General features: G+C 46.2%; 2 protein-coding genes across 3 annotated transcripts; one reads left to right on the top strand and one right to left on the bottom strand.

Annotated features, from left to right (window-relative positions):
- Positions 1-13745: 13745 nt before the first annotated feature.
- On the top strand, positions 13746-16450 carry LOC124684739 (BTB/POZ and MATH domain-containing protein 1-like). 2 transcript variants are annotated; one of them, XM_047218996.1, is made up of 2 exons: positions 13746-13916; positions 14150-16450. In XM_047218996.1, exon 2 carries the CDS (start codon positions 14177-14179, stop codon positions 15377-15379), a length of 1203 nt encoding a protein of 400 aa, XP_047074952.1. In that variant the 5' UTR covers positions 13746-13916; positions 14150-14176; the 3' UTR covers positions 15380-16450. The 2 variants fall into 2 exon arrangements, with proteins under 2 accessions (XP_047074952.1, XP_047074951.1); XM_047218995.1 differs by having other exon boundaries at positions 13747-13916; positions 14169-16450.
- A 322-nt stretch (positions 16451-16772) lies between these two features.
- On the bottom strand, positions 16773-22019 carry LOC124684738 (protein STAR1). The gene is made up of 4 exons (XM_047218994.1): positions 22001-22019; positions 21588-21914; positions 17448-17635; positions 16773-17333 (listed from the first exon to the last, which is right to left on the bottom strand). Exons 1-4 carry the CDS (start codon positions 22014-22016, stop codon positions 17082-17084), a joined length of 783 nt encoding a protein of 260 aa, XP_047074950.1. The 5' UTR covers positions 22017-22019; the 3' UTR covers positions 16773-17081.
- Positions 22020-22529: the final 510 nt, after the last annotated feature.

The raw sequence follows: 22529 nt of genomic DNA, 5'->3' as shown, positions 1-22529 counted from the left end.
CCGGTTTTTTTTTCTTTTTTTGTTCTTTTTAATTTTAACTACTTAATTAGTTTAACAAAAACAGTAAAATTCGTACGAGGCAAATGCGCCATTCTGTGGAAAGTAAGGTTTTTCTAGGACAATGACCCGTACGGTTATAGAAGCCGTAAGAGAAAGACGGATCGGGATGCAGATTTTGTGGGGCAGTTGGCATCGGAACTCCGTGAGGTGAAGCAGATGGTGTATGGACTAGTAAAAGAAAGATCGGCTGCAGGGCCGCATATAGATCATGCAGCGGATCTCCGAAGCCAGCAACGGAGAAGCAGCGTGGCTTCCACGGAAGCCCCGCCTGGTGCTAATGCACCCTTGCTGGCCCCGGCTGGTGCTAATGCACCCTTCACCTCGGCACCGGAGCCTCACTACCCCGTGGATGATGTAAAGGAGATGAAAGAATGTGATCTGCATTATCCAGTGGGGAACATATAATCCACGAAGGTAGCTACCGGCAATGCTTTACTCTGTACACCTGGAGAACTCCACCACAACAACCCCATTCAAGATGGCTATGCTCGTGTCACGGTGTTGGACATAGTCCAAGGGTTTGAGGACCTGGAGATTGACTATGCTACACCCGAAGGGTAGAGAAGACTTGGAGATGTCAAGGTCCAGTTCATTCTATGGAAAAAGAAGTACATCGTGTTTCCAGGCGAGGCGCCAAGGCCAACAAGTCCACCCCCTCGGGTTGTGGTGGTGGTGGTGGTGGTGGTTCACCTACACCTCCTTCACGTCAGCCGACGGCGCCCCGATCCACCTCCGGCGGGTAAGCAGCCGCCGCCCCCAGTCCGCCTCCAGCGGGTACGCCGCCCCCCAATCCACCTCCAGCGAAGAAGCATAAGCAGACGAACAGCAAGGCAACCTCCTCCTGGACTATTAACCCGGACCCTTAGGTACCTAAGACAACAAAGGTACCGGAGCCATCACTGAAGCCTCTCCTCCCAAGGCCTTGGGAACTAAGTGAAGAGAAAACCAACTTGGCCGCGGCTGGTCAGTATGAGAAATGGAAGGCGGTTATGAAGGCGCAAAAAGAGCCTGAGCCCAAGCCAGTATTTACTGAGAAGGAAAAGAAGTAGGCTAAGTCATTTTTGACGACACCGTCCCAAGCCGAGAAGAATATGCCTGACGACTATGGACGTGAACTTCGTAGGCAAGCAGAAATATTGGCTAAGAAGAAAGCCTTGGCGAAGAAGGAGAAGAAAGCCTTGGAGGAGAAGAAAGAAGAAAGTAAAAAATGCGGGAAACAAGTTGCCCAGCTCGGGGAACAGAATAAACAATCGATCCCCCCGCTCATACTGAAAGCCACTGGTCCGGATGCTATGACATTGTCCTTCAGAGCCGATATGGATAAGGACTTTGAACTAATGGACCCCGCTATCATAGCAGCTGCGGCAGAACAGGGAATGACTGTAGCGGTTGCCAAAGAAAAAGCGGCCGAGTTCGGTATGACTCTTCGTGCAGTGTTAGGCCTTCAGGATGCGCCAATGAGTGAGGTAGTATTTACATATGTGGCGAATGGGCCTCTCGTCGATCCTGTGCAGGAAGAGGATCTACCATCACAAATGGGAAATCTGCTACGTTGGTACAAGGGTTACATAAAAAATAAGGTCGGCAAAGAATATATTTATGCGGAAGTTAGACATGAGAATCACTTCAAACATTACTATGTAACAGTTCATATGAGTGAATTGTTCCAGCTGTTCAATTTGCACAAGCTCGACAAATCTATCATCAGTTGCTACGTTCTGTAAGTGATTTATTTCTACCTCATCTCGTTCATTGCATGCACTATATATATTGTCCTAACTATATTGTTGTGTACACTATTATGCAGAATGAAGATTGGGGAATGCAGAAAAAGGAACATCCATGATGTTGGGTTCATTGACCCACATATCGTTAATGGATATGTGTTAGAAAAGCACACCCGCGACGTGGAGCAGGACCTGTGGGAGTTTCTTACAAAGCAGCAACTGAAAAGTCAAATTATATTTCCTTACCATTTTGGGTGAGTGTTTCTGTCTTGAGCACATTCTCTTTTGTTTACTCCATGCATGGTATGTCTAATCGATGAGTTATGCATAACTGTGCATGTATCATGTCCGCAGGTTCCACTGGATTCTGCTAATAATTGAATTTGACAAATCCAGAGTTCTCATCATGGACTCTCTGAATATGGATTCAAAGCTTTGGGTCAACATGAGAAATATGCTGCAAAAGTAATTATTTTCAATCATTTGCGCTCTATATCGATCGGCCTCTTTAGTTCATTTCCTAATATCAAGTAACTAATAACTCCCTTGTTCATTTAATTTTCTTTGCCCTGTAGGGTTTGGAGACGGTTCTCAGATCAAATGGTCGGTGAATTCAAAAAAGAGCTAGAATTTAGAAGGTTAGTTAATGTGGATATTCAGCCACCGGGGACCCATCTATGTGGATACTATGTTTGTGAGTTCATCCCGAGATGCACCTCTGAGCGGAAGCCGTCGGATGACACTGCGCGGAGGAATAACTTGCGGAAGACGCTTAGTCCAGAAGCCCGCTTCCGACCAATTCAAGAGGAACTAGCAGGATTTTTGGTGAGGGAAGTCCTCCATCATAAAGGAGAACACTATTACGAGGACGAAGAACTTATGATCCCGTAACTTGTATATGGAAACTTGTTCGAAATTGTATATGGTCATCCGAGATTGAATATATATATTGTATATTCCTCCTGAATTCTTCTTGTTTCTAATTTCAAACTTGTTTGAAATTGTACATTCATATGCATGTAATATAGTAGCGTAGAATATGTGTACTGAAACTTCTTCAAAATTAAAATAAAACACAAAATAAAATATAAAATAAATAAAACAATACAAATTAAAAAGAAAGCAGATTTAAGGGGGGGTAAAACCCTAAACCCGCGGAGGCCTTTAGTCGCGGTTGGCTAGGAGAACCGCGACTAAAGGTCCTCCACCCCGACGGACGTCTGGTGCCCACGTGGACAGTCCTTTAGTCACGGTTCGTAAGCAACCACGACTAAAGGGGAGGGCCTTTAGTCGCGCTTAATTAGTCCCGGTTGCGCAACCGCGAATAATGGCAGTTGCGAACCGGGACTAAAGTCCCTTTTTCTACCAGTGATGGATCTCACGCCTACCGGGACTAGATCTCGTCGTCTATTCAAACTATTACATGGGGATCATGACCATTTCCTATTTTGACTTAACCTGCCTTTGTCGTATATAATTTCTCTCATCAGAAGTCCCGCCACTTCCTCCGCAATTCCTAGTAGGTGTTCGCGTGGTTGGAGATTCTCCCGCATGAACTCGAACTATATAGGAAAATGAGATGAATATGACTATATCAATCTTGATAACAAAATATTGACGATAATAAATTAAAGTTATGAATGTTATTGCTTACGTTGAATCTAGTATCATTCTTCTCAGTGGTTAACATGCGAATGTACTCGCAAACGTAGTATCCACATAGATTCGTTCCCTGTGACTGCTGGGCGCACGGTACATGAGTAAATGTTAGCTTCTCTGTGAAGTTACCCTTATTGTGCTTCTTGAAAACTCTCCAAACCCTGCCAGCCAAAAGAATGATTGAATGAGTGTATAATTAATTGATATCTCACGAAAGATATAGCGCGGCAATTAATGATTGAAATTACCTCTGGAGCAAGTTCTGCAAGTCAAGAAACCCTTCCAGGCCTCTACTCAATGGGCCCCTTACTTTAACTATTCGCTTATCAACTTGAATGTCTAGCAGAATCCAGTGGAAACTGCGCATGTGTATATATATATACATACGTCATGAATTACACTTAACATCGAGTAAGAAAAATTGAATGTGTACAACAGATCAGTAAGACTCTCACCTGTAGTTGTAAGGAAACAATACTGAATCACAAAAATGTTGCTCCGTTATAAACCTTAGTAGGTCCCCCCCGTTTCTTGGGCTTTATCCATTACCGTGTCATGATGTACTTTATTGGGTCAACAAACCCAATATTGGTTATATTATTTATTCTGCATTGATCGATCTTCAGTCTGCATAAGAGAGTACATAAGATATAGTGAGTATATGCAATGAACATGACCAACTGAATGAACATGAACGTATATATAGTTAACAACTTACAAGCAATAGCAGCTCATGAGAGATTTGTCGAGGGAGTCTAAATTGAAAAACTGCCAGAGTTCAGAAATCTCAATATGGAGATCCTCCCTTCGGAAGTAATATTCATCTGGGATATTCGCCACGATGAATTTTGTGTTCTCTTTGCACACATCAAGGTACAACTGATGCAAATTTCGCATATGCGTTGGCAGTTGACGCAACCGCTCTTTGCTGACCAAGTAGGCCCCATAGACAAATTTAGGGGCTATATCAGCAATGGGTAGTGCAGCATCTTGGGAACCCAGCAATTGCTTCACAGTATAGCCCATTTGAGCCGCTAGCGTCGCAGCTTCTTCCATATCGATACTACCATGTCCCTGGTACACCGAGGGAACATCTAACACTTTGAGGAGTGGGATCGATTCTTTGGTCTGTTCTCCGAGCAGGGGGAACTTTCTTTCTTTTCCTGCTTGTTGTCGCTTGCTTGGCCTTGAGGGGTGCACTTGATTACTTCCTGGCTACACTTCTAGTTGATGATTTGCTCGTGCTAGCACTATCCTTCTCTTTGTTCTGCTCAATTACCTTCGCAAGTGTGCGTGTATAGTCATCCTTCTTCTCGTGTAAGTCACATTGCGATGGTGTGTTCAGAAAATCGAGAGCATATGCTTTTTGCTTCTCTGTATATGGTGCTGGGGGCCTGGGTTTCTCCTTATGAAAATGCTCATGCATTTGTTTCTTTACAACGGCCTTAATCTCCTTCTCTGTATATGGAGCAGTCCAATCATTGATTGTTACGAATAACAACGCTCGTAGGTCAAATTCTTGCTCGGTGTGCTTATCCCACACACGTACACTTGGTTCGGCCCACAACTCCAAAAGTTTAACAACTAATGGCCTTAGGTACACATCAATGTCGTTGCCGGGTTGCTTTGGGCCTTGGATAAGCACTGGCATCATAATGAACTTCCGCTTCACGCACAACCAAGGAGGAAGGTTGTAGATACCTAGAGTCACGGGCCAGGTGCTGTGACTGCAGCTCTACTCCCCAAAAGGATTCATGCCATCTGTACTTAGACCAAACCATAAGTTCCTTGCCTCACCTGCAAAATCCGGGAACTCTCTCTCGATGTTTCTCCACTGCCGACCATTAGCGGGGTGCCTCAACATCGCGTCTTTCTTACGTTCTTCCATGTTCCATCGCAACAACTTGGCATGCTCTTTGTTTCTGAATAAACGTTCCAACTGTTTTACTATGGGAGCATACCACATCACCTTCGCAGGAACCCTCTACCTGGGTGGCTCGCCCTAAACATCACCAGGGTCATCTCTTCTGATCTTATACCGCAATGCACCACATATCGGGCATTTATTCAAATTCTCGTACTTCTCACCGCGGTAGAGGATACATTCATTAATGCATGCATGTATCTTCTGCACATCTAATCCTAGAGGGCAGAGAAGCTTCTTTGCTTCATACGTACTGGCGGGCAATTCGTTCTTTCTTGGAAGCAGCTTCTTTAATATTATCAGCAATTTTTTCAAATCCCAAGTCAGTCACACCGGCCTCTGCCTTCCATTTTAGCAATTCCAATATGCTTCCCAGCTTTCTCTGCACATCTTCACAACCTGGGTACAACAATTTTTGGTGGTCCTCTAACATCTTTTTGAACTGCAACCTCTCCTTGTCTGTGCCACAGTCTCTCCTTGCATCAGAAATGGCCCGACGAAGATCATCATCACCAGGATCATCTGGTGCATGTTCTTCACCTCCTTCTTCTTTATTGTCTTCCATTGCAGTATCATCGTATTCAGAGAACATATATCGGTACTGGTCATCGTTATCTTCTTCTTCGTCGATGTCTTCCATCATAACCCCTTCTTCTCCGTGCTTGGTCTAAAAATTATAGCCGGACATGAATCCGTGCCGAAGCAGGTGGCTCTGAATGTCTCTTGAGCAAGAGTAATCCTTCTCATTCTTACATTGCAGACATGGACAACAAATAAAACATTGCTTCGACTTGTTGGCCTCGGCCACAAGCAGGAAAGATTTCACGCCCTCTCTGAAAGCGGGATCGCATCGATTACCGTACATCCATGGATGACTCATCTGCACCATAAGTATAATTATGTATCAGATGCAATCACCATGCTAAAATTAGTATTGTGTGGACTATGTATACGAGAAAATAGTTGCTAACCTTTTAGGATTAAAAAGAGGAGAAATCTTATCAAATAAAATCAAGTGGCATCCTCACAAATATTTCATCAAACACCTCTTGTGCACATGAAGAAAAAAGAGCTAGCATAAACCTCCACCTTTCACCACCAAGGAAAAAATGTAGGGAGGTGGGGGCTGGCTGTGTATATATAGGTCTGTACCTTTTGTCCCGGCCCGTAGCACGACCCTCAACAAAAGGGGTGCCAGCAGGCCACAGAAAGCCTCAGACCCCTTTTGTCGAGGGTCATGATACGGCCCACGACAAAAATCCCCGTGCCCTCCACCTGGTTTCGGGGCGACGTGTCCAGGCTATTTGTCCCGGCTCCAGACTGGGCCGGGACAAAAGGCCTGGACGAAAGCCCTGTTTTCTACTAGTGGACGCCGGTGAAAGGGGCTGTCCAGAAGGGCGGGGCAACATCGTCGCCGTTGCTGGCGAGGATCCCGAAGGAGATGCGGTTCTCGTTCAAGGGGATCAGGGTGAAGATAGTGATGGAGAAGCAGCCCGAGGAGGAGCAGCCGAAGAAGAAGGAGCTGGCGCGGAGCAATGACGTGCTGGAGGAGGCCAGGAGCAAGCTTCTGGAGAAGAAGAAGGGCAGGGTGGGCGCGCTGGTGGGTGCATTCGAGACCGTCATGGACAGCCCCCGCGTGTCCACCCCGGGCGCCAAGTCGAAACCAATGCTCATGTGGTTCGGAGGGAAGCTCTGGTAGTGACCGTGTGGTTTGAATTGTGTGGTGTTTGCTTTTTGGATTTGATGTTCTGATATGATTTTTGTTTATTCCTTTGATGAACATTGGTTTTTCTGATCACTGAGTTTAAACTGGTCGAGACGTTGTTGATTGATTCGTTCATTTGGTAATGCAGATAGCTACTTTTTTCCAAATTTTGAAAGTAAGGGAGTTCCTCAAATTTCTGCACCATACAGAACCATCAGATCCTAGCAATTCGCCGGCATTAGAGCAGCTCTAGCATAAAAACGCTAACTATAAACAGTCGAATTTAGTTTGCGGAAAACGTGATTTTGGTGGCCGCGTGAGCCGACGCAGTAGTGCAGCTACCGTAAACGCGAACCGGAAAACAACATATTCGGACTGTAAAATGAAACCACATAGTATAACTGAATTTCAAAATGAAACCACACAGTATAACTGAATTTCGACAGTTCATGTCTGAATAATGAAATTACAATAGTTCATACAAATTAAATAGTCTTACAACCCAAATAAGGAATGGTTCCACTCAAATTAAATAGTTTTACAAATCAAATAGGAGATAAAATGAAATGGGCACATTATTTGTTGCCTTTGAGCATCAATTGGTGCTCAATATGATCCTTATGGAGTTGTTCATGTGTGCTTGCATCTTCAATTTTCCTATGGGTCTCAAGAAAAGCCTGAATGCGATCGGGGTTTCTTTGAGGTTGCACACGGGTACCAACGGAGATCGATCACCTTCGCCGTTTGACGAATCTGATCTTGTCTTGCATCTCCTTCACCGTGAGGATGAGGGCGAGCTGCTCCGTGTCATCATCCTCGAGAAGTTCCTCAAGGTCCGAGTCGGACGACGACGAGTCGTCGAGGAAGAACTTCATGGTGGACATCTAAAAAACCAAAGTCAAAATCGAACCAGAGCGGCCAAATCGACGGCGGGAGTAGGAATCTTACCGCAAAAATAGTTAAGGGGGGTGAATCAGATCCGGCATCGCCGGATCTGGTCGCCAAGCTCGAGGAAGTAGCCGAATCGAAACTCCGCTCTCCGCCGCCGCTCGAAGCTCTCTGCCGCCGCTTGAAGCGCGAACAGAAGCGGGATTCGAGCTTGAACGGATGCGCCAAGGTCTTCGACATAAGGAACTGGCGCGTACCATGGCGGGCGGCGGTCAGAATCGTTGGTGGTAGGTAGTGGCGGGCGACGGCGGAGGAGGAACAAGCGAGGGGGAGAAGGAAGAGGAGAGCGGGGGGAAATCAAACTTCAGCGCGCTAAGTTTCACGCGGGGATAGAGGCCGCCCTCAGTTTCGGCACTTGCCCCACGTATACTCGGTTCGAGCGGATGAATTTGATGTTACCTGTAAAAGTTTTAAGATTTCGGGTCGAAGTACGAGAGTGTTGCACTGCGCGTTTTTTCTATGGGGGATAGAAAAGTCGTGGTTATTGTTCGGGTTTTCCCCTTTTACGATAGGTGCTAGAGCTGCTCTTAGGATATCTCTAGTGGGCCAGTGCAAACAGACATATCGTGCATGTCGTTGTTCGATTGGCCTAAAGACAAGGCCCAATGACGAACTGCAAACTGACCATGGCCTCGTATGTGTCCGGCTGGCCCGCATTTTTCCAACCCAAATTTGGGTCGGGTTTGCGGTTTTCGCAGACATCGCGTGTCCGCTTGTGTCTTCGCTAGCGCGGGGTCCGCGTGTTAGCAACCGAGGGAGGTGAGGAGATGGGAGGGTCCACGCGGTCCACCTGCATACAGTCCTTATTAATGGGGGTCCATCATTTTCCCTCGGCCCCATCAATTCCCAACGTGTCACCTTAGTGCACTGGCACGCACGCTCTCGAAGCTTCCGCCAAACCCTAGCGCGCCTGAAGTTTCCAAAACCTTCGGCCATAGCGAAGGGTGGTGGCAACTGGTTTTTTCCCCGGTCGCAGCGACCACAATGCGGATGGGTCGGGCGGATGCGACAATGCCGACCTGAGGTTCTTTCGTGCGCCTGTCCCTAGGGCAGTGCGACCACCGCTCGTGCCACGTTTAGAGCAACGCGTGTACGTGGAAGCGGAGGTGATGTGCCAGTTCGCCTAGGGGAGTGTGCCACTCCCGTGACCAGATGTCCACCTCCCTCTCAGGTAGCACCTAAACTTGACGAGGGTGCCCATCCCTGGCATCCTTACTCGTGACCATGCCTACCGCTACGACATCCTGCGACGTCGGCCCTTCCTGCCGCCAGATTTGCAGCAGGGCCCATCTTACGACATAGATTCGTTGTTGTGGAAGACTTGGTTCTAGGCCAAGATGCTTAGCCTCAAAGCACAGAGGCGTAATTGGAGGGGCCCAATGACGATGACATCAACTACGAAGCAAACGAGCAGCCACTGGCGCCGCCCCTGATGGCGCCTGTCATGGGTGAGGACGTTGCACCGAAGAAGGAGTGGTTGAGGTATGTGTTAGCCACGCCACGGCCATGCCACCATGACTGGTCGCGGTACCATGGCGTCGACATATGGTACATCAAGTCGTGCCTTGGTTGTCGGTGCTCCCACACGACCGTTACCTGGTGGCCGAGGGAGTAGAGGACCCACCGAAGGACGAGGATCTCGACTATGAGCCAATGGAGGACTAGGAGCTCACGGTGGAAGCGACCGTCGCGCTCTCCATCCAGCTCTTCGAGCATGAGGAGCTCGCCAACTGGCCGGCCTCGAGGATGCCATCTGGCTCTCGCAGCCGACACTGGCACCGCCGGCACTGAAGCACCTACCATCCCCCTCCTCCGGATGCGAATATGTGGCCGTCATCGCAGGTCTTCATCGACCTAGGCGAGGAGGTCTAGAAGCTACCAGCATGGCGCCATTATACATTCATTTTTTTCTTTTTGTAGTTGTAAAACGTGGACTTTTGGTCCCAAAAATACGTAAATGATATTAAGTTTTTTTGTCTACTTTTATTTTTGCGGTTTTAGGCCTTTTAGGCCACTGCCAACCGCACATGTACCTGGGTCTTTCTTCCGCGGCCACCGTATACGGACACAAACGTGGGAGATGAACATACTACACGGTCTCTCTTAGAAAAGGGTTTATATTGTGTTAAAAAAAGGGTTTATATTGTACGTCCGATCCTAGCAATTGGACGGACAAGATTTTCGCTGTCCGGGTGGAATAGATTCATCCAGCGACGTAGGTTTGGACTACATAAAGTCCGCTCCATCATTCATCCACGTCTACAACCCAACCCTAACCACCGGTGCCCAATCCCCGCCACAACCAGATCCATTGGCAGCAGACCAGCACTTCGTCGCCCAGGTCTCCGGCACGGCACCGATCCGACGACAGCCGCGGCTAGCAGCGCGTCGTCACCCTCTTGCCCCGGCCGCCGACCCGACCAGGCAGTGCGTCAAAGGTCTACCGCCGCCCATGTCTCCACCACCGATCCGACGAGAAACGAGTAGCGCTTCGTCGCCCAGGTCTCCCCGCCCCGATCTGACGAGAGCCACGACGAGCTGTGTGTCGTTGCCTTCTTGCCCCCGTCTCCGACATCGTGAGGCAGGGCGTCCACGGTTTCTCGTCGCTGCGTCCGGCAGCCAATGGATATATGCACCTACTACCAGTGCGACAAGGACTATTTGCTCGTCGAGTAGCCTCCGGTGATCGAGTTAATTAGCCCCCTGATTATACGGGCGTTAATTTATTCTGGAGACTCCCAAAAAGAATTAGGCCCACTCTAGGCCCATAATATTCCTGTCCCATGGAAAGCTGGCTAGCCGAATTACTCCCGCGATTAGTACCACATCGCTAAACAAAAGGTCGTCGCGCCTGTTTAAATATCCGCGGCCAGCCCCTACACCGGCGCCTACGGCATGTAGGCTGTAGCAGTAAAAAAGGTGAATGTAATGTACATGTATGCATACGAAATTGTACAGAAGTATAGAATTTGTACAAAAACTGTTGTATGTAAAATGTACAGTGAACAAAACGTGCTAGACATTAGCACACGGCAATTTTTTTCTCTCAACAAAAGTAGTTTTTGCAATTTTGTGGCACACATAGTAGTACAAGTTTGCATATTATATCAGTGATGAATAGTGGGTCATTTTCTGTCTCGCCGTACAAACCATGTTTCAAATATAGTAGTTTTTCTTTTGTTGCCCTTTCTTGCTCGGTGCGCGCGCCTAACAGTTTATTGGATCAGCCCGGGATCTAACATTTTTCTCTTTATTCGTTCTCTTCTATCACTGTCTTGTTCATTAACAAGAAAACATACAAGACATAATGGTTTTGTTGAATCTCAATGTACTGAAATTTTCTTAAGTCTAATTTCTGAAAAGTGCAACTGCATTATTATGAATGACACTGACTGGGTCATAAGAATTCTATGGTCAATTGAGACTTAGCCGGACCCAAAAAACACAATTATGATCTAATGACACATTTTGAAATGTAGCACACTGGCAAAAACCACTACTACTACCCAGGGAGGGCAAGACTACCCACACCCGAATGCATGAATTCTCGGACTAGCAAATATCTTGGAAAGCAAGGCGGGCTACCTCCACATCTTTGAGACTCACGACATAAACTTCTGCATATTTCTCATACACTCACTACAAGGAAAAGCCTTATTGCCGGCGCACCAAAAACGGCTATTGCCGGCGCACCAGAGCCCGCCGGTGGGAACAGGCCGGTGGTAATGAGTTACCGCCGGCGCACCAGCAGGTGCGCCAGCAGTAACATGAATTATCCCCGGCGAACCAGGTCTGGTGCGCCGGCGGTATGTTTTTTCGAAATTAAAAAAAAAAGCCCGATCCAGATCTAGATCTAGATCTAGCTCGGGTTCATCTAGCTCGGGTCCTCGAAAACAGTGGCCGTGCGTTGCCTTGTCGTCGTTGCCGCACCGGTGTAGGAGGAGGAGGAGAATGAGGGTGGTTTAGGAGGAGGAGGAGGAGGCCGGAGGTGGTGGTGGTTTAGGAAGAGGAGGAGGAGGAGGAGGAGAAGATGGCCGGAGGTGAAGGTGGTGGAAGAGGAGAAGGAGAAGGCGGAGATGGAGGTAGAGTCCCGAGGTGGAGGAGGTTACCGGAGGAGGTCACCGGAGTAGGAGTCATCTTCGGAGGCTGTCGGTGAGTATTGCAAGGAGAAGAGCAGGAGGGAAAGAGAAGAAGGGGGAGAAGTGAGGAAGGAGAAGAGGGATGAGGGCCGGCTTGACTATATAGTGTGGGTTACCGCCGGCGCACCAAGTAGGGTGGTGCGCCGGGGATAATTTTTTTTATTTTTTTCACCCAAATCTTAAATCTCAAAAAAGTCCTGCTTCTGTTTTCCAAATGACGAATCCATTTTTTCTCCAAACGGCCGTAGGCCGTTGAATTCGAATAGGAAATTTCGAGTAGATCGATTTTGATATAAAAAAGTTTTTCATCGGAGGTCGTATGCAACCAGAAATCCCGTTTTACCGAAAGATGACGCCATTTTGCATAATACATCGAAATTCAAATTTTCAAATCTTCAGTAAAACTAGATCACATATTACATGGGCATATCAAAGGATTTTATTTTTTGAATTTTCTATCATTTTCTATTATTTTTTCGAAAACTGAAAAGGCGATTCCCGGGGGGGTGGAGAGAAAAATCTAGGCAACTTATGTACCACCGGCGCACCACCATAGAGGTGCGCCGGGGGTAAGGTGCCCATATTTTCTGTTTCCGGCCAGAACTCTTCGAATTTTATTCCCGGCGCACTAAATTTTCTTGTGCGCCGGCAATATAGGTTCTTCGCCGGCGCGGTCTAACATTGCTCGCCGGCGGTATTTTGCCACTGGCGCGCGTCAATGATGGTGCGCCGGCACCCTTCCGTGCAGCTATAGCCCTTTTCCTAGTAGTGACTTCACGACAATTTCAGAAAATTCGGTGGGTACCCAGAAATTTGTAACCTCAACATTTTAGTCCAATTTAAAACTAATTACAAACCAGATTTAGATTAGGTTAAAAAATTATAAAAACTTCTCTAATTTAGATTAGGTGGATGCTCTGGAGCAAGGATACTGGTCCGGAGGTGGTGGATGTGCCGTTATTCCTCGACTTCGTCGATGGAATGTGGCGGATCTTGGTCAAAGATAGCACGGGACATCCCGATCGACATGCTACATCGACATATGCCTCGTTGCTTGCAGCAGGGCTGTTCATCGACTCACAAAGCTTCGTTGGCGATGATGTTCATTTGGATCTGGCAATGGTGGAGCCTCAACGTCTCTTCCAACGACGTCTAGGTGGCGTTGGATTTTGGCGGCGACCGCTGCCTTGGGCGAGTGCAGGAAACTTAGGGATAGTTTTGTATATTTATTCTTTCGGGTTTTCTATGCAAAGTTTTCAGGACAACTGTTTTCTCCTGGTTTGGTTGTTTTCACGTTTGTTTACTTATGTAACTTAATTTTCTATTAACAAAATAGGTGGTTGCTCTAAAAAAAAAAAGCAGGCAGGCACACACATACACTCACATATCATCCACGGAGTACATCACTTGTCACAAAGAATTCGTGTGCCCATAGCATTGGTATTTCGACACGCCACATTCGTGGTATCAAAGCCCCGTCTCCTCTCGCATTCTCCCCATTGTCTGTCTCTCCCATCGAACCCTAGCTGCAGCAACCCGCCGCCGCCGCCTCTCCCGTCTCAGGACCCCGCCCGTGCTGCCTCCCGCCGCCCCTGCACAGAGCTCGGCCGCCGCGGCTCTGCACCGAGTCCGCCGTCGCCTCCAGCCCGAGCAACTCCTCCCGCAGGACAAGCTTCTCCACCCCGAGCGCCTCTGTAGCCCGCGCACGCCGTCCAGGCAGGAGCTCCACCGAGCTCGCTGCTCTCTCTCCCCCGGTGAGCTGCTTGATGTATCCCACTGATTTGTATGCCCCCTAGTACTATGTGATTTTATAAATGTGGATCTAGTTATGCTACTGGAGCACACAAGTTGTGCTAGCACAGACGAAAATACACTGTCAAAAGAAAATACAAACGAAAATGGCAACCGAACCCTATCTCTATGTGAAATGCCAATGCAAGCTGCGTATGTTTTGATTTATAAACAAAAATACTGACTGATTGAGTAGATTTTGGATCGAATTGCAGATTTCATCATGTCATCGTTCACCGGTGTATCTGTGGTCACCGACGGAAAGCACTGCACCACGTCGGATGTCGTCGGCACTACGGACTGTGGGTACCACCTGCTCATGGTCAAAGAATACTCGCGCACCGTACAAGAGATACCCATCGGAGAGGACATCAGCTCTGGGCCTTTCATGCTAGGAGGCCATAAATGGCACATTGACTACTTTCCTAACAGTGAGGGGCCGAGTTGTGCCGACTTCATTTCTCTCTATCTTCGCCGTGACGATGACATTATGGAAGAGGCTGTGGGTGCGAAGTTTGAGTTTAGCTTCGTTGACGAGGTTGAGTATCAAAAGCCAGTACGCTTCCGCGCAACTGAAACATGCAACTTCTCTAGCGAAACTCCTTCCAGGGGCTTCTGTGAGTTTGTGAGAAGAGATGAACTTGAACAATCAGCTAATCTGAAGGATGATTGTTTCACCATCCGGTGTGACATCATGATTTTCAAGGATACCACACAGTATGCCGGTGGGACCATGCCTGACATAAGCCACCATTTTAACAATCTCCTTCAGAGTAATGTGGGTGCTGATGTGACATTCGAGGTCAGCGGTGAGACGTTCCTTGCACACCGGTGTGTTCTTGCAGCCCGATCTACAGTCTTCATGGCACAACTCTTTGGCCCCATGGCAGAGAAAACTACATCCAGTGCCATAGAGATCAAAGACATGGAAGCAAAAGTGTTTGCAGCTTTGCTTAGGTTCATCTACACAGATTCATTCCCTAAGGTGGAGGAGGAAGAAGGACAGGATGAGGAGGAATCAGTAGAGGGTAAGATGTCAGAAGTTGTGGAAGAAGGACAAGAAGAGGATGCAATAGAGCAGGTAGTTTTTCTCAGGTGTGTGCAATGGGTGCAACACTTGTTTGTAGCCGCAGATAGATATGATATCCAACGGCTCAAGTTCTTGTGTGAAGACCAGTTGTCCAACAACATAGGCGTGAGCTGTGTGTTGTCCACTCTTGCTCTAGCAGAGCAGCACCACTGCCCTGGATTGAAGGAGGCATGCTTGAAGTTTATCCAAGTCCAATCTCCCAAGTGTTTGGATAAAATTATGGCGAGTGATGACTGGGAGCATATAACTACGACCTATCCCTCTGTTTTGAAGGAGCTCATTTCCAAGCTTGCATCCAATCAGAAGGAGAAGAAGAGGAAGCACGAGAGTATGTAATGCAAGACCTGAAGTAACACTATTATGCATAGATGTGATGCGATCCTCTAATGGTGGTCTGCTCATCTTGCTTTTGTATCATAATAATGTCGTTTGCCTATTTTCTGAACCAGAAAGATCCAACATATGGGCAAACATGGAATTGGATGGTCTGTAGGTTTAGGTGCAAGCGTCGACATTGACCTGTGCAAGTTCCCTAGCTAGTTGTTTCTCTGTTGCATTGTGCCTTCCCTGCCATGTAAAAAAAACCTTTTCTAGTGGTTATCAAGAACCATGCAGATGTTTATGGAAGGTGTATTGTGAACCTGCATTTAGGGGGAGTGATTTTGGTGGGGACCTTCTCCTGGTGCGCGCTTTTCTAATTTTTTATACCATTTTGCTGCTGATTGCACAACTGTAGGTTGACTTGTTTGTGGTTTGGTTTCATGTTTGTGCTATTGGTATTTTGAATTGCTGAAGTTTTTTTTGGTTGGTTTGATCTGTCCTGATAGCTGTTGAGTATTTTTTCTATCACTGTTATTGAAGTGATTGCCTCTTATAAACATACATGATAGGAATCGGGATGATGTTCGGTAATTTTGTTTTTTTCGTACTATTAGATAAGATGTAGAATGGGAATATGCTACACTGAATTCACGTTATTGCACACCTTTCTCAACCATCTATTGATTTGTGTATTATAAGGTTGATTGGAGCAGTACTCATGGTTTCCTAGATGCAGCTGTTTGTTTGAGCTGGAAGTTATTTTGTCATGAAGTGAAGGATGAAGGAAGCATAACTAGGTCATGCTAAATGCTATTTGTTACATTCATGTAATTACTACTATGCTCAGCTACTTATCTGTTTTTATGTACATAGCAGTTTTAAATGAGATGAAGAATATTTCCAAAGCAGTTGAAAAATTCGAGAATATGATCTGAAATACTGCTACTGGACCAAGGAGAGTGCTTGCATCTTTTACTCCTTGTTTTTGCACAGCTGGACTGATCTGCTACTGACTAGTGATTTATCAGCTTTATTCAGTTTGTAGACATTCTAGAGAAATATTTTATTCTAGTGTTATCTCTGAAATATTACTCCCGCTGAAAGATGAAAGGATGGAAAGGAGTGTACGAAATATTGTTCCATCTTATTAATCTCCTCTGCTGGCCCTAATCACGCACCCCGAGATCCACAGCAGCATCAGGAAACCAGCTATCTCGCCCTCTTTTTTGTACAAGGCACGACACCCACCTGCTCTACATTTATCCATCCATGTTGAAGTACAGAAGAAGGCCCGACGGCCTCTTCGGCCTCAACAACTTCAAGCCCATACTGCTCTACACACTCTTCAGTATCACACTATCCCAGACCAACCTGCATTTGCTATCGTTGTTGATATGCTAGTCTTAACTATCTTGTGTACCGAATCTTGCCATTCTGCCTTGCCTGGACAGTCGAACTTGCTTGGAACATAGTCAAGTTCAGAAAGTGCTAGGACGTGAGATGGTAGCACCACCTCGACAACACCATATGCTTATCTACAGAATTAAGATGCTGATTTGTTATGCACTTATGCATATCTTATTCCTGTATGGTTTAGTGGGATTTGCTGGTTCTCTTTTCATCATAGCCAAGTCCTCACAGGTCATGATTACAGCTGCGTATGCGAATTAAGCAAAGGTCGAAAAACTCCACAGTACACTGGGCGATCAACATTCAGCTAGCTGAGCTCCAGGAAGCGCCGGGCCATGGGATGCTTGGCTTCAGACAGCTCCGATGGGGCGAGCACCTCCACGACCTCGCCGTCGACCACGAGGCACACCAGATCTGCGATCCGCTGGATCTGCTTCACGCTGTGGGAGACGATCACTGTGGTGAGCCCTCTCGTTTGCTTCAGCCGAACGATCGCCTCCTCGATGTTCTGCGTCGATATCGGGTCCAGCGCGCTCGTCGGCTCATCCAGCAGGAGCACCTGCATGCGACAACATAGACGGGCAAAAAATGTATCAGTACCATTGAATTGCGGCAAGATCTCGGCTTGAAGAGAAAGGGCAATTCGGCAGTCGAAGATCATGCTCATGCCTACCTCCGGGTCGTTGGCGAGGGTGCGGGCGAGAGCGACCCGCTGCGCCTGGCCAACGGACAGATCCGACGCGGGCCTAGAGCACAAGGCCGGGTCGAGGTCGGACTGGCTCAGCAGGTTCTTCACCTCTGCATCGGTGAGCTTCTTGCCACGCAGCTGTGGCCCGTATCGCACGTTGTCGGCCACGGTTCCTGGAGCAGCACAAAAGGAAGAGAAAATCAGACGGTTGTTTTCATGTAAATTTTTTTTTTTGAAGGGGTCGCAAAAGGTTTGCCACCATTCTTTTCTTTTCATGTAATCACAGAGCAGCCGGAACTTTTATTATGTTCTCTGCGTTGAGCAGCTAGCTTTTCATCTTTGCCACTGAACTTAGCTATGCAATACAGTAGCAAGATGGTTACCGGAATAAACAGTAAATTGTATTAATTAACTAGAGCTTGAACGGAGTTGTAAAAGTTGTAATTGATTAAATAGTTAATTAACTGTTAAAAGGCTTACTGCATGTTTACACTGTTCGTGCAAAAAGGAACTTCAGTGTTTTTTTTTGCTGGCAGAACTTCAGTGTTTCAACAGCGTTGTTAGCTGCAAGCCTGTTTTATCAACACAGACAGCAATACTTGTTTTTCACCATATTTTCTTCCGGCGTCCAAAGGGCACTGACATTGTGCATGCCTGGTTTTTGCTCTTCAGACACCCGAATGACACAAACATGTTGCCTAAATATTTTTGAATTGTTCGAAGATTTGAAAAGAAAAGGGCACCTGCTAGCACACACTCCCTTGTGCAACTTTAAAACACCCCTGTTGAATGACAGTTTTGTTGGACTGACACTTTTACCATTTCCCATTTTTCTTCTATCCTTTTTGGAAAATCCAACAACAGTGCTACATATTTGCTAAGAAGATGATATCAAAAACATATTTACGAGCGAAATGCGTTTTTTAAGTGAAACACGAGAAACAAACAAACAAAAAACCACACATACCACAATATGCTATACTCCCCATCATAGGCAGACCCAACCGTCCCTAAGCCTGGGCACGCGCCCAGGTTTTCGGCCGGCAACGCAACCTATTTTGATGAAAATTTAATAAATATTTTGGTAAAAATTTGGCTGGGCTAACAATGCGTCCAGGCTTGATAATTTTTTTGGGAAGGACGACACCAGCCGATGCAGCACACCTCTTAATTGGCAATATCTTGAAAAGCATGATGGGTGTGAACGCTATCAAAAAAGCTTCTGTTTCCCTCCTTCTACATATTATATATACGTACTGTTACTTTCTTTAACTCTTCATTCCTCAAACTGGGGCGTTATTTAGTTAAGAGACGTTTGTATTTGACTTTTTGTTGAAATTTTATACCACCATAATTGTCTTTCTATTGTAAGCTTAGAACAAGTTGATCTAGCACCTCGTTGCTCGTTGCCACGTTGAAGTTGACATTATGCTAATACTTTCAAATTGCATTAGGAAACCATGTTATTACGCAAGAGCACATAGTAAAATGGTGACCCAATTAAACATGCACATGGCATGAAGAATTCAAAAAGTCAATGTTCCCTTTGCCTAGTATCGTGTCATGGAACATGCACTCAAGGGATTTAACACCTGATTGAGAAATTAATCATGGAGAACTGTTATGCGTATGGTTACTATTCAAGGTGATCCATCTGACTTGCATCTTCATTACAAAATTTTCGTAGCGATTTCAGTAAGATAAATTTGCTCAACATGTAAAAAAAACTAATTTTAAGGCTGTTTTTTTAGTGTCGGAACTCAGAAGCAAGATTGTTTCATGTTATTGGCAAACATAGTAGCTTTAGCAATTGCCTGCATTACCCGCTAAAGAATATACAATTGCGGCAATGCTCCATCAGTAGCGGGCGCATTATAGCCTCAACATTCTGGCAAGAATCATGCTTGTCCACCCATTGATCCTCGACCCCTCTACAGAACTTTAATTTCCGAACACGGAATCCGTGCCCATAATGCCTATGCAAGATGATATATCAGACCAATCCCCTGATTTCAAGGAAATTTCTAAAATTTTGGTAACTCGTTGGGTACTGAAATATTTGTAACTCGAAGTTTCAGGCAAGATTCAATAAATTTGAAACCAGATTTCAATTAAGCCCAAATTCTTTAATTTTTAGAAAAATTTATAGATCAAAATCCAAAGAAGCTTTTGACATCCCGCATAGTTTAGTAAGGTCTGATTTTTTATTTGACCGAAATATTTGGAAGGAATCTGCTAAAAATTCTACATCACCATCTATTCTTTTTGTTGATTAATTCATTACTAAAATTTCTGCATCATATAGTTAAGAGACAGTTTTTTTTTTTTGACTTTTTAGTTGGAAATATGATACTATCGTGCTTATATTTCTATTTAGCTTAGAACAAGTCTAGCACATCGTTGCTCTCCACCATGTTGTCAGTTGACATTATGCCTGACATTAACAAAGCAATGCAATCACACACGGAGGTGTAGTAAAATATCGATCTGTTTAAACATGCACATGGCATGCAGAAATACGCAGTGTCACCCGGGTTTAACAAAACCGCTTACGATGTGGGCTGAAAATCCGTATTTCTTGATCTTAAAAAATTCTAAATAATTTTTTTTGCATGTAGAGGACGCGCGCCATTTTTTATACCCAAATTTTAAAGTATGTAGCTTAGACAAAAATGACAAGTTTCAGATAAATAGTCTAAAGGAAACTCCCTTCTCCCGGAATTTTTGTTACTTAGTGATCGGATAACTATGTAACTAAGTGACAAAGTAAGTTTAATTAGATTCCGCTGTACCCAGGTTCTGAAAATGCGCGTTAACATGGCATGTAAACTTCAGGACGTCCCTAGTAGTGAGTCAATGTTCCCTTTACCTTGCACGGTGTCATGGAAAATGTATAGAAGGGATTTAACACACACCTGATTGAGTAATTAAACATGGAGAACTGTTCTGTGTGTGCTTACAAGTGTAGCTGAAAAGTTCCGTAACAATTTCAGTGAGCTAAATTTGTTCAATATGTAAAAGAACTAATTTCAGAAGCAGACTGAAAGGCCCAGGTTTTACTAAGCCTAGTTGATTGTTCATCTGCTTGCATGGTACTATACTCAATGACGGTCATAAGGGTAACCAGGAAGAAGATTATAATAGCCGAAGCAACTAGCATGACTTAATATCTAAGTACCATGTCAGATCTCCCCCAACGTAAAGTATGTCTTGATAATATAGTCAGTTGGCCATACTATTGCTATCATCAGCATTTTACTCCAATAGCATTCCAGAAGCAAGACTGTTTTTGAAGTGGCAGAAGCAAGATTGTTTCATCATGTTAAAAGGTTCCACCGGCCCGTTCAAGCATTGCTGACAGAGCCATTCTAAAGAATTCAGTAGCGGGCGCATTATAACCTCAGATTTCTGGCACGAATCATGCTCTCAAAAATTCCCTTTGGTCCACCCGGAAATACGCTATGGAACCTAGGTACTCATAAACGCCAAAAAAAAATCGTATTTCTAGCTCTCCAAAAATTGCGATTTTTTTTTGGCATATATGTAGTGCGTGACAGTTTTTATAATGAAAATTAAAAGTATGTAGCTTAGAAAAAAATGACAAGTTCCGAATAAAACTCCCTCCTCTTGAATTTTCTGTAACTTAGTAGTTGGTACACTATGTAACTCAAGGCTGAAGTAAGTAATATCGGGTTCTTAAGTACGCAGGTTCTGAAAATTCCCGCTAGGTATTTGTCCACCTCTTCATCCTCAACCCTCGTACACAATTTTATTTTTCGAATATGGAATTCGTGCCAATGACACCCTTGCACGATGATATATTAGAACAATCCCACGATTATTTTAGCAAAAGCAGTTTGAGATATCTTAGGTCTTGGTAGTGATATTCCCCCACTTCCATGTCAAAAAAGGTGATATACTGATATTCCCCACTAGCGCACGCTGTCATAAGTTCATCATCCCCAACCAAACTAGTTTCAAGCAATCCATCGTCTAACTAGCTGATTTAACGGGGAAATGTTGCAGTATACCAATGTCAAACGTCCGATCGAGTGAACTGAACAAGTTCATGCTTTTGGGGAAATCGATTCCCGGCCGGGGCCATCGTGGCGTAAAAGGGCGTACCGTCGAACATGGCGGGGAGCTGGAAGAGCATGCCGACCTTGCGGCGGAGCGTGAGGACGTCGACGCCGCAGATGTCGGCGCCGTCGAGCGTGACGGCCCCCGGCGCGGGCTCCCAGAGGCGGTTGAGCGCGCGGAGCAGCGTGGACTTGCCGCTGCCGCTGGGGCCGATGACGCCCATGACCACGCCGCGCGGCACGTCCAGGTCCACCCCGCGCAGGATGTCCTGGCCGGTCGCCTCCGACCGCCGCCGCAGCCCGCGCACCCGTATCTTGGGCCCGCCGCCGGCGAGGCCGCCGTCCACGTCCAGCAGGTGCTCCCTGGTGTCATCTGCGAATACATAATTCGATGGGAACACGTCCGTCAAGCATCAATGGTTCAGAGCAGCGCGTTTTATGACATGAGTCAAGGAGTACCTGAAGCCGAGCCCATTGGATCGTGGAGAGGATAGCGGCGGGAGCAGAAAAGCTCGCGCGGGCACGCAGCGCAAGGAGCAGAGGCAGGAGAGCGCAGAAGCGGGAGTCGTCGTGTCCGATATATGGTTCCTGCGGAGCGTAGTGTCGGGTTCGACGCGTCCCTTTTATTGCTGGCTTTTGCAAACTTTTCCTGGGCTCCAACTGAGGTGGGTATCCGGCTTTTAGCCGGTGCGTGCGTGACTCACTGAGAGCGGTGGCATTCGGTGACGGCCGCCACCTCCGTCCGGAATCTGGACTAGTGTTGACACCGTGTCGCTGCTGCATGCGGAGAAACTTAGTTAAGTCCCTAGCATATAGCTTATTGATCGGCAAGGTTCCTACTTGAGCTAGCTTATTAGTATTATGCCACCGGATATGATGATTTACTTTCGGCTGCGGGGAGGAAACAAATAACTGTTGGGACTATCGTTGCACAATTCAGTCACTTTCATTTTTCGTTGCACGAACCAGTGACTGGGTAATTGTTTAC

The sequence above is a fragment of the Lolium rigidum genome, chromosome 1 (assembly GCF_022539505.1).
Source record: "Lolium rigidum isolate FL_2022 chromosome 1, APGP_CSIRO_Lrig_0.1, whole genome shotgun sequence".
Taxonomy (NCBI): domain Eukaryota; kingdom Viridiplantae; phylum Streptophyta; class Magnoliopsida; order Poales; family Poaceae; genus Lolium; species Lolium rigidum.
The sequence above is the reverse complement of the archived record's forward strand: the minus strand, read 5'-3'. Positions and strand labels throughout refer to the sequence as shown.

Bases quoted from the DNA above. Each gene is read 5' to 3' on its own strand.
- LOC124684739 (XM_047218996.1), top strand. From the start codon at position 14,177: ATGTCATCGTTCACCGGTGTATCTGTGGTCACCGACGGAAAGCACTGC.
- LOC124684738 (XM_047218994.1), bottom strand. The intron at 17,636-21,587 runs GTACGCCCTTTT...GTGCTGCTCCAG, and splicing joins GCTCCCCGCCATGTTCGACG to GAACCGTGGCCGACAACGTG. The intron at 17,334-17,447 runs GTAGGCATGAGC...TGTCGCATGCAG, and splicing joins CCCTCGCCAACGACCCGGAG to GTGCTCCTGCTGGATGAGCC.